The sequence below is a fragment of the Salvelinus namaycush genome, chromosome 6 (genome assembly GCF_016432855.1).
Source record: "Salvelinus namaycush isolate Seneca chromosome 6, SaNama_1.0, whole genome shotgun sequence".
Lineage (NCBI taxonomy): Eukaryota > Metazoa > Chordata > Actinopteri > Salmoniformes > Salmonidae > Salvelinus > Salvelinus namaycush.
The window spans coordinates 38216686-38227826 of NC_052312.1; the positions used below are offsets into that span (position 1 = coordinate 38216686).

Here is an 11141-nt window from a genome sequence, read left to right on the forward strand (position 1 = left end):
ATGTTCAGTTAACCCCAACCCTAATACTATAAATGGTAAACAGTGGCCAAAAGGGTGACAAAAATGTACTTGGCTAATTTCTTGGCACATGTCATGGATACCATACCTCCAGGCAGAAACAGGAGCCCTCAGCGACCACTAGTATCCCAGCTGAGAGAAGCAGACTTTGCCGATCGTAGAGAAAAAATGTCAAAGGCCACATAGCACCACTGAGAAGGCTTTCATCTATTTTATGGATTTAAGATGAATGAGTCCCAGATCTATTTATACCACCTAGATACCACATGTGTCATTTTGACTGCACATTCATATCTATTTATGATTGGACATGCCACAAGTTACAGTTGCACTTAACCATTCTCACTGTCTAGGATATGTTTCTTTGAAATGTAATAGGCTATGCTGTAGAATTTCAGAATTGGGGTTAAAAGTAGAACATTTTTGATAAGACGAGTCAACAAGAACAAATATACTTTATTATTACTATACATTAAGAACATAACGTTTTTGGAACTTTGCAAGTCAGTTGAGGGCCAATATTTGTTTCCCGCTTAGGGGAGCCAACTTCTTGGGGAGGGCCTGAACATTACATTGACATTTATCTTGCAGTTCGAAAAGTTGAGATGGGCACCGGTACAGTATGTTACCATTTCACTGTGAAACAGATATTGAAAACACCTGTCATAAGTTTGAAGTGACGTTTTAACTTTCATTGAGAGGTGTTAACGCTTATTTATTTTCTACACAAACTCGCTTGGTAGTAAAAAACCCCATTGAGAAAAAAAGGTTGATGCACTGCGACAGCTAAGCGTTGGATAGAGTTTCACATTCTATATATAAGCCTGGTGACTTGTGTCACTGGGCTATTTAAATGCCATGCAGTGTCCCACTGTCAAAACATAGGCCGTGCGAGGGTACAACAGTATGGTGGAACTCTTTGAGACCAACACTTATTTCTTCAACGATCTGCGCTATCTCGAGGGAGATCATGGACCATTGCAGCACTTGGACATGGCGGGGGTGTCCCCTTTGTACCACGGGAATGACAGCCCGTTGTCACCTGGGGGGGATCCGTCCGAGACTGGATGTGACAGCAGCGGAGAGGAGCATGTCCTCGCACCCCCAGGTCTTCAGCCACACTGCGAGGGACAGTGCCTCATCTGGGCTTGTAAGGTTTGTAAAAGAAAGTCTGCACCAACCGACAGGCGCAAAGCGGCCACTCTCAGGGAAAGAAGGCGGCTCAAGAAGATCAATGAAGCATTCGATGCGTTGAAGAAAAAGACCGTGCCCAATCCAAACCAGCGGCTGCCCAAAGTGGAGATTTTACGCAGCGCCATAAACTACATCGAGCAATTGCAGGACCTGTTGCATACACTGGATGAGCAAGAAAAAACGCCCCAAAATGGCTCATATAACTATAACGTGAAAGAACACCGTGTAAGCTTCATTTGAGAAATATTTGTATCTGCATTTTTTATGTCACTTTATGCGTACAATAATTGGCTTTACACTTAAAGGGAAAATTGCCATAATGAGAAATATCTTACTGTGCATTATACTTGTAGGCTTACTACTTTGTATAATAACACGTGTGTTAGTAGACACTTAAGCTAATACATGTGTGTGTACATGAAGGCGTCCAATAAGGAGTACCATTGGAAGAAGAACTGTCAAAACTGGCAGACCTCAGCTGATCATTCCAATGCACCAATGACGAATCAGAGAGAAGGTTGGTGCCAATTATGAATAGTAAATTAGATCTAAATTGCTATTTTGCAACTCGTCAACTGATTGTACATCTTATATATTTGATTTCTGTATTTCAGGCTTCACGGAGTCTTCAGCGTCCACCAGCCTTCTTCGCCTGTCATCAATCGTTGACAGTATCTCAAGTGAAGAGAAACCGACTTGCAACGAAGAAGTCTCAGAAAAATAATGCTTGATTTATTGGAATTTTGTAGCCTGTATAAGCGACGTCAGCATTTCATATTTCCATTGTCTATTTCGAAATTATGTTCACTTCTTTATTCATATGTTTTAGTTTCCATTTACTTATATTCATTTGTACAAATTAACGGGCATTTTGTAGTCACTGTTTTCTTTTAAATTGTATGAATGGTCAATATTTTATTTCTAAAGTATGACAACAATAGAACTATAATCTTTTATTTCCAAATGGACATTTGATAATTGTAAATATTTTATAATATATTAACAACTTAATTTATTTTACATATAAAAGGCAGAAACACAACCTCAAGAGATTCATTGTTGTATTTGAGTATTTCTATATGAACTGACCAACAAATAAATTGTAAGCATTGTATCTTACACGGGATCTACACGTTTTGTTTTGTTCATCACTAACTATGCACTTCATTATATATTTTAAATACTTGTCAGGTATTTCAAGAAAAATTCAGTTTTTACACATTTTGATATAATTACAAATGACATTTTATACAATATATATCCTTGACACATATAGTATAATATAGTATCATGAAAACCATGCATTTAAAACCTCAGGTATTAATTTTTGAATTATCCTATGTTGTACCAGTTTTTTAATTAGACTAGACTCACTCCAAATACTATAGTTTAATGTATGTTTGTATGGGTACTTAATGTAGGTCATACTGTGTTCAACCTATTTGCAGGTCATTTCATTCTTATTATGTGACAAACTTTCATCAATAGCTTTCAGGTCTCATAATGATATCCGAGGATATCCCTAATGTCCCCACTAACCCAATTGATCATGTGGAATTTGAATAGAGATATGACACTGTACATGCAAGCATCAGCCACAAGTTCCCCCAGTATTCATGGTTATTAGAAGACCATAAAATCCAACGGGACCTGAAATAGCCTGGGCTCCTTTCTTTATTCCAGCTGGCAGAGAGCTAGCCTGGTCCACTTCAGTAGCGTTACATTTACGTTTTAGTCATTTAGCAGACGCTCTTATCCAGAGCGAATTACAATTATTGTGCTCATTTTAGGATAGCTAGGTGATCGGAAAATAATGTATTTTTAAAAATATATATTATTAAATATTATTACTATTATTATCATTATTTTGTCACCTCTAAACTCAGATATGCTTCGACATGGAAACTTGGTCAGGAGGCAATGGTGCAGCCAGCTATTAGGTCCTAATTCATGATCACTTGTTTGATCATGCACATTAGCACAATGTTTACACATAGTTTATAAGGGACTCCCTGAATGTATGTTTAATAGGATGATCTCTTTCTCCTACATGTGTTGACTTGGGGAGTGCTACTTGTTTATGATCCCACAGTGCATTGCTGTGCTGACCTATCCCTGCATCACAGTGAGCACTGCTCCTCTCCCTCTCAGATCTCTGTGGCTGACACACTGACCCTGCTGACCCCTGTGTGTCCAGCCTGGTGTCATAGACTAGTCATAACATAATGTTTGCCACAACAAATTGGAATTTGTAACATATCATAAGAATTGTAAATTCAAAACATATTGTACGAATTGCAATTTGTAACATATCATACGAAATGTAATTCGTAAAATATCATACGAATTGTAATTTGTAACATATAATAAGAAATGGATGATGAACATCCAGAAATTAATACATGTCATGCGAAACGTAAAATATCATCATAATTTCAGCTTCCCAGATTTTTGTTTACTATGTTACGTCCACCCCTGATTCCAGGTTATTTTGTCTGCCTTTCCCTCAGCCCTCACACAAATGTAAGCATACACACACACACACACACACACACACACACACACACACACACACACACACACACACACACACACACACACACACACACACACACACACACACACACACACACACACACACACACACACACACACACTGACTCATGACCCCCAAGCACACACACAATTTATTAGTGACTCATCCAACAGTCATTTGAAAAAGAGGCCATAGTAGAGGTGCACTAGGGTCTCTGTGCTGTGTTGTTTTTGTATTGCCGCTGAGTACATTCAAATTGATTAACCTTACAGTCTTTGTATAAAGGTGTAAAAGGCTTTAGGGTAGGGTATGTTTTGGGTGATTTCTCAAAACAGCAGATTGCATATCCAATGTACCAACATTTATCCAAAACACAATGTCAAAGCACCCATGCTCCTATTTCTAGTGCGATTAAAAATAGATTTAATGAGCACTTCAGTGATGCCTGATACAGTAAGTACTATCAAAGGATATAGGGCCTGTATTTCAAAGTCCCTTCACATCTTTCCTTTTACTTCTGATTCTCTCACTGAACCAAACTGAAACTAGATAGCCCCAACAGTAATGTTATTTTAATGGGATCGAAGCAGCTTTCTCACAGTGAGTTTGTGGGCCTGTTTCCCAGTGTCCATGAGAAGTGTCCAGCGTCTTCCTTCCAAATGAGTTCTAAGGCTCTCCTAGATCCCCCTAAATGACTTTGTCAATCTACTGTTTGTTTTTGGATAATATCATTGATGTGTTTTACCAAAATCTACCACCTGCTCAACATTGAGACCTAAACCTTGGGAAAATAGCAATTACCACCTTTATGTTGAGGGACGTAATTTCATTGGGACCTGTTATTTTAAGATTTAGATGCAAATTGATCAGTCTGGGGTTTAATAGATGTGATTCCTATACTAATGTCTATGATTACTGTCTGATTTATGTATAATACAGTCTTTATAAGTTAGGTGTTATAGATTCAATTATTTAATCCTCTCTCTGGGTGTTTCAAATGGAGGATAACTACAGTATGTTGTATTATCACCATTTGACTTGTTAGTAGACAACATCGGCCTGCAATTTTACAGAGATTTCCTTGTCACTTATGATGCGATCGAAATGGATTTTGCTGTGGAGGATGTGTTTAAAAAGTCAAGGCCGATGAAAGGGGAGATTTTATAGGAGAGGATCAGCCTTTGGGAGAAATGCCTTGATTTATCTGGCTTTCCTAGAATATCCTGCTACGAAATGATTCCCTGCAACATTGTAGTTGGCAGCACACTGCAGCTCCCTGCCAGACAAGTGGTGTTGCCAATCAAAAACCCCTGTCATGTGATATGATCTAATGCACTCAATAAAGTAACTGTCCAGTGAAAGTCTCACTTTTAAAAGTTCATATTCTGTTAACTCATACCCAAATAATCTTACTCATACCCGAATAATCTTGTTGACTCATCCAATACTCGCATTTGTGGCCAAAGCTTAAATTGGACAAAAAAACACTTCAAAAACCCCACCTCAAACTTCTATCTCAAACAGACCATTTAAAAAATGCTTGCTATTTCCTCATAGAGTATGATGTCTGATTCCTGAGGAGGATGAGCTGGCCAATCAGTGGTCTAAAGGAGGATGAGCTGGCCAATCAGCGGTCTAGTCACATTAATATTTTTAATGACCGGTATATACCCACAACATTCTGTTGCTGAGGTACACCCACACAATTCCAACATGGTAAAGCTGCTTTTTAACATACTTAATTACACTTTTTGGAAGGAAAACTATTCCACTCATATTGTAACTAACTGTTGGTCATATTTCATAGAAATATGGAAACACTAGAAAGTTACTTTAAGAAATGGGCTGCCCCCTATTTATAAAAACAAACATTAGTTAACTGGAAAAGAGAAATACTATACATGAAGGATTATAATGCGTCACAAGTGTGATTTAAATTATTGTATCAGTCTGAAACATGTTGTTCATCAGACAAAATTGAGATGATTTGTCACCATACTCTACATCTTTCAGAAATATAACAAAAATACGTTTCCATCAATGGCATATATAATCTGTGGTAAATAAACCTTTATGGAACATTTGATATATGACACCTATGGAGACCGGATAAGAGGGGCACAACATCACATGAAATCAAAGTTTAAGCAGTTTAGAAGAAATACGGGTTTCACACGTGAGGGAAAAGGGACATTAAATCCCAGCTAATGCCCTACACTTAACTCTGCCTCTGACCCCTGACAACAACTCCGGAATAGAGGCGATAAAAAACAAACCCCCTAGTTCCCAAGAGACACCACTAGCACTTCAGATCACAGAGCCAGAGTGAGTGTGTACAACGACTGGAGCAGCGCATAGGCCTCTGCTAGATGTATCGCCACTAACACCATATGCTGGTGCAATCGTATCCTATAGGCTCAATTAGCTGTCGGTTGTTGCCAGGTTTTCTCGTTGTCCATATTGTTGGGGTTGTTCACAGTCAATATAGCCTTTGATCTCATCGGCAGCATCGAGGGCCAGGCTCATGCCAATGTCTTCTTCAGCTGTGCGCAATACAAACTCGGACGGGAATTCCGTGGCAGGTACTCGGGTGTTTTCTTAGGTGTGCGCGGTTCCCAGAGATAGAAGAGGACAAACGTTTTGACACGTTGTGAGAAATATCCACATTGTATCCTTGTAGGGTGTCAACAAACACAAAGCTCGAATAATTACTCCGACGACTGAAACAGGCAGCTCATCATGGCTATTCATCAGTGTTTGTTCTAGCTAGTCTCTCATGCGTAATTAGGCTATGCACATGTGGTTCGGGCGCCAGCGGCCTCTTTCGAGATGCAGCTTAAATAATGAATATAGCATGCTTATTAACATGTATTACAGGCCGAATGTTTTAAAAATGAACACAATTGTAATGCCAGATTTCTAATTTTATTGAGTAAAATTAATCAAAGACAGAATGCGATACAGGTATTTTAAGAGGGGCCTCAAAACTATACATTATTAGACATTATGAGACCTTTCTAGGTGCAACAATTATATGTACATGTTTAAATGTATAGGCCTATCTGTTTTGAATATAATTTGACATAATTAGGTTTTAATAGTGTATGTTTGGCTATGACAGTAAGCTATGTCTTGCAAATTATTCACGAATTGAAGCCCTCGTGTTAATTGCTCAATTACCTATTTTAATGAGCTTTAACAAACACGGACACCCCGTGTATGACACCTTCAATGATGAGTTAGGACCGGTTAGAGGAGTTACCGCTGCAATGTGAATGATCGGGATTTGAAATGTTACACCTCCCTTTGCAGCTGGGCTGCATCTGTAACGCTGCTATTTGTCTCAAGCATAAAATTGGCCTGCGAACTCTTGTACATGGTTCACCTCGTTGCTATTGCTCAGTTCTAGAAAACAAAACTAATCTCCATTATTATCACACTTACATATGTGTAAGATTTTGAGTGTTGGCTCATTGCAATATTAGTAGTATATATTTAAAAATTGGTATAGAAAAAGTACTATTTTGTCGGATCTGAGAGGTAAAGTTATTCCCCTATTTACCTGTTCAACTATTGGTGTTCACCAACCATTACCTTTACTCAGAATAGGTCTGTTTCTTACAGAAAAGGTTAATGTAGTGGTGTAATGAGTGGGAAAACACCAGGGAGTGCAGATGTGGGGAACTCTGCAGGGTATTGGGGGTGAGGGAGCGGGTGGGGCGGAGAGCTGAGCTAACCCCAGCCTGCCTGGGCCAATGGGGCATGGTAATTAGATCTGGCCAATGTGGGCCTTGGGCTCTGGACTGGGGGCATATAAGGGGGGCCCCATGGCAGCAGCCCCCTCATATCACTCAGAGGTCTCCTTTCTCACCCCACTGCTCTCCCAAAGCAGAGAGTTATTTCCTTCCTTTCTTCAACCATAACAACAGTCCAGCCATGGATGTCTTCTCCCCATCCCAGGTCTTCTATGACAGCGCCTGTGCCTCCTCGCCAGAGGACCTGGACTTCGGCCCCGGGGAACTGGACAGTTCAGAGGAGGACGAGCACGTCCGGGTCCCTGGGACTCCTCACCAGGCGGGTCACTGCCTTCAGTGGGCCTGCAAGGCCTGCAAGCGTAAGTCCAGCACAGTGGACCGGCGGCGGGCTGCCACCATGAGGGAACGACGCCGGCTGAAAAAGGTGAACCACGGCTTCGAGGCTCTGAGGCGCTGCACCTCAGCCAACCCCAGCCAGAGGCTGCCTAAGGTGGAGATCCTGCGCAACGCCATCCAGTACATCGAGAGCCTCCAGGAGCTGCTCCATGAGCATGTGGAGAACTACTACGGCCTTCCTGGGGAGAGCAGCTCAGAGCCTGGGAGCCCCTCGTCCAGCTGCTCCGACAGCATGGTGAGACTGAGACCAGACACACACGGACTCATATACAGCTTTTCTCACTGTCTCCTCATCTCTGTGCAGCACACAGAGGTTTTATCAGGTCCTGCTAGTTCAGTGTCTGCTGAAACGCTTTCCCTCTTTGGACTAATTCAGAGTACTCTATTTGCATGATGGATCACATTGCTGTTAGCCTCTGTCTTGTTGCATCTCCCAAGATCTTGAGTTAAAAAGCTTTTGTTTGGGACTCTAGCTTAGTAGCTTAATTTCCGATGTCTCTGAGCATGCATATTGTAATAATGTGATATTACAATGCCATATCTAATTTGCATTTAGAGTATCTCCCTGGATCTGAAGGGGAACAGGCTCACTTCAAATGTAGAATGTTTATTGAATAGACTTGCACTGATTGTGCTGTTGGGGGATCCCAATTACAATGTTCCCTTGTGCATTTCATCTTCTTTGGCTGCATCATTAATGCAAACAGCTCTTTTGCAGTGTTATATATGCATGATGCTTTATGTTTCACCTGGAAATGCTATCCCTTTTTTTATTGGTGTGTTTGGTGCATGTACATTACCCCAGTGCATGCATGATACCTTCTCAGTTGGCCAGTCAAGATTAGAATCAGCTCTATAAAACAGTGGTTAAAAGGTGATGCAATGCTAAATAATAGAATGGATCTTTATGATGGTGGATGGAGTAATGGCTTTCCCACCGCTGGACACGTTATAGCCTAATAAACCCTGCTAAATCCACCTTACTGAAGTCTGGCAGGAAAGACTGTGCTTTTCTGCATTCCATCCTGACTGCATGTTCTCCGCCGCTGCCAGGATTTTCTGCAGATTTACTGGGAGAAAGTGTCATCTTGCACAAACTGGTGTTGCTTCCACTGATACAATCGATTCGCCACGGCTAGAGCCGGGCAGATCATGGGAGTAGCCTGCAACTTTGGCCCTGAGGTGGCTGTGAAATAAAGAACCCTAGCCAGACAGGCAGGAACACTGTGGATTTATCAGTCTGGCAAGATGACCAAGGATTACATTATATACCCATATTTTAATCTTTTTTAATATATGTATGTTCTTATTTTAGTAGATTTCCTTGTTGTGCAACATTTACAAACCTCAGTTGAGGAAAATGCACTTGACACTTCAAAATGTCTGAAACGTAGAAAGGGGAATAGTATCACGTGCTTTGTCATGACTGCTGTGCTAACGTCAGTTTGCTCTGTTTGTTTCCTTGTAGGTTGACTGTAACAGTCCTGTTGTGTGGCCTCAGATGAACACAAGCTATGGCAACAACTACAGCTATACTAAGAATGGTAAGACACATTGATGAATATGTTTTTTTTTGTTATGTCATGTAAACGTATAGACAGAGTCTAATGAATACACGTAATGGGCTTATGTAAGGCTATGGTCTGGTTACCACCTGTGTATGTTGAGTATTGTAAAACTTGCCAGGTTAACTTTCATTAGTTTTGATTCGTACTATAAAGACACAAATGGTGTTCCAAGTTACGTGAATAATTCTTCCTTTCCATTTAAGTTCACCATAACCATAAATTGACTAAATGAGACGAGACATGGTAGTTAACTGATCTCATCCATAAGATGAGCTATCTCCATTGTCTTGACTGACCTTGTCCTTCCCCTGTTTGTCCTGTCTAGTGAGCTCTGGAGAGAGAGGTGCTGGTGCCTCCAGCCTGGCCTGCCTGTCTAGCATAGTAGATCGCCTCTCCTCGGTGGATGCCAGTGCCCCAGCAGGGCTCAGAGATATGCTTACCTTCTCGCCCTCCAGCACCGACTCCCAGCCTTGCACTCCAGAAAGCCCCGGGACCAGACCTGTGTACCACGTGTTGTGAAGAAAACCTGCATTAGAATATAAATAATCTGATGGCTCTGATCTTCAACCACATACCACTTTTACTTCCTATTTCGGTGATGGCTAAGATCGATCAACACCTGCCAACCTTTGTATTGTAAATAAGATTGTAAATATGTACTGTAAATGTTCATTTATTTGAAACAATATTATACCAAATGTAACATATTTAATAGATCCTTTTCATGTGTCTGTCCTAATATAGGCCTATGCATCATTCAAACAAGTTGTATTTAAGCTATTGTCTTTGTTAGCTTCATGTTTCTCATGATCAATAAACGTTTCAACAATTCTAGAGTTCCCACATCTGTTGGTGTAAATGCTGTTTATTCTATCAAATAGAGTGACTACCAAAGAGAGAGTAGCTTGCATTCCATTCCTGGTCATAGTGTTGGTGTGGTGGGTGGAGATAGGAAGGGGAGGAGAGAGGGTTTGTGTACCTGTTTCTTCTTTAGTAACAGATGTTTCTCATTGTTAACACCCCTAACTACACCCTAAACACTATGGTTTTGAACAAATGGCCTGAACGTAACACTTGAAATTGTGTGTAAGGGAGGGGAAGGGGTTACTAGTATCATATGTTGTGTGTCATCAAAGCCTATAGCTCATAAAATCAAAGAGTTGCAGTCTTTTTCCTGTTGTATTGTGACCCCATTAGGCTAAAAGGATTTCCCCTCACATTTATAGCACATTTATAATAGAAGAAGACAGTGAAATCAAATGTTTTTTGACTTGGGTTTGAGAGCAACCAACAGGTGATGTAGCTCTTGTATCACTTGCCCTATGGCAGCACAGCACACAGTCACGAACATGTGAAAACATAGAAACCTGTCTCGTCGTGACACAACCTTCGAGAGACACTTAAGTCTTCATATTTATGACAAGCACTTTCCTGTTGTGACACCAGAGGGAGAGACTCAGTGGCGAGTGGGCCATACTGGTAGTTAAACACTGGCTCTGCCTCTGTGGCACGATGCTAGACGGCTCTGTGGCATAGCAGGCATACCAGCGAGGGCTTCTATTTCAGTAAGCCAAATCGCTGGCTACGAAGCTCCCCACGCATTGAAGTAATTTTCCATGGCTGAACCTTGGATATATTCATAAATCACTCATGCACCAGGCATGTGACGTCATG

General features: G+C 40.9%; 2 protein-coding genes across 2 annotated transcripts; both read left to right on the forward strand.

The window, feature by feature from the left end:
- Window positions 1-924: 924 nt before the first annotated feature.
- LOC120049376 (myogenic factor 6-like) lies at window positions 925-2173 on the forward strand. Its single transcript, XM_038995642.1, has 3 exons — window positions 925-1437; window positions 1636-1729; window positions 1827-2173. The coding sequence occupies exons 1-3, from the start codon at window positions 925-927 to the stop codon at window positions 1934-1936; spliced, it is 717 nt and encodes a 238-aa protein (XP_038851570.1). The 3' UTR covers window positions 1937-2173.
- Window positions 2174-7684: 5511 nt separating this feature from the next.
- On the forward strand, window positions 7685-9986 carry LOC120049377 (myogenic factor 5-like). Its single transcript, XM_038995644.1, has 3 exons — window positions 7685-8134; window positions 9368-9443; window positions 9793-9986. Exons 1-3 carry the CDS (start codon window positions 7685-7687, stop codon window positions 9984-9986), a joined length of 720 nt encoding a protein of 239 aa, XP_038851572.1.
- Window positions 9987-11141: the final 1155 nt, after the last annotated feature.

Excerpts from the sequence above, each read along its gene's own strand:
- LOC120049376 (XM_038995642.1), top strand. The coding sequence starts at position 925 with ATGGTGGAACTCTTTGAGACCAACACTTATTTCTTCAACGATCTGCGC. Across the intron at positions 1,438-1,635 it reads ATAACGTGAAAGAACACCGT|GCGTCCAATAAGGAGTACCA; the intron begins GTAAGCTTCATT and ends GTGTACATGAAG. Across the intron at positions 1,730-1,826 it reads AATGACGAATCAGAGAGAAG|GCTTCACGGAGTCTTCAGCG; the intron begins GTTGGTGCCAAT and ends TCTGTATTTCAG.
- LOC120049377 (XM_038995644.1), top strand. The coding sequence starts at position 7,685 with ATGGATGTCTTCTCCCCATCCCAGGTCTTCTATGACAGCGCCTGTGCC. Across the intron at positions 8,135-9,367 it reads CCAGCTGCTCCGACAGCATG|GTTGACTGTAACAGTCCTGT; the intron begins GTGAGACTGAGA and ends GTTTCCTTGTAG. Across the intron at positions 9,444-9,792 it reads CTACAGCTATACTAAGAATG|TGAGCTCTGGAGAGAGAGGT; the intron begins GTAAGACACATT and ends TGTCCTGTCTAG.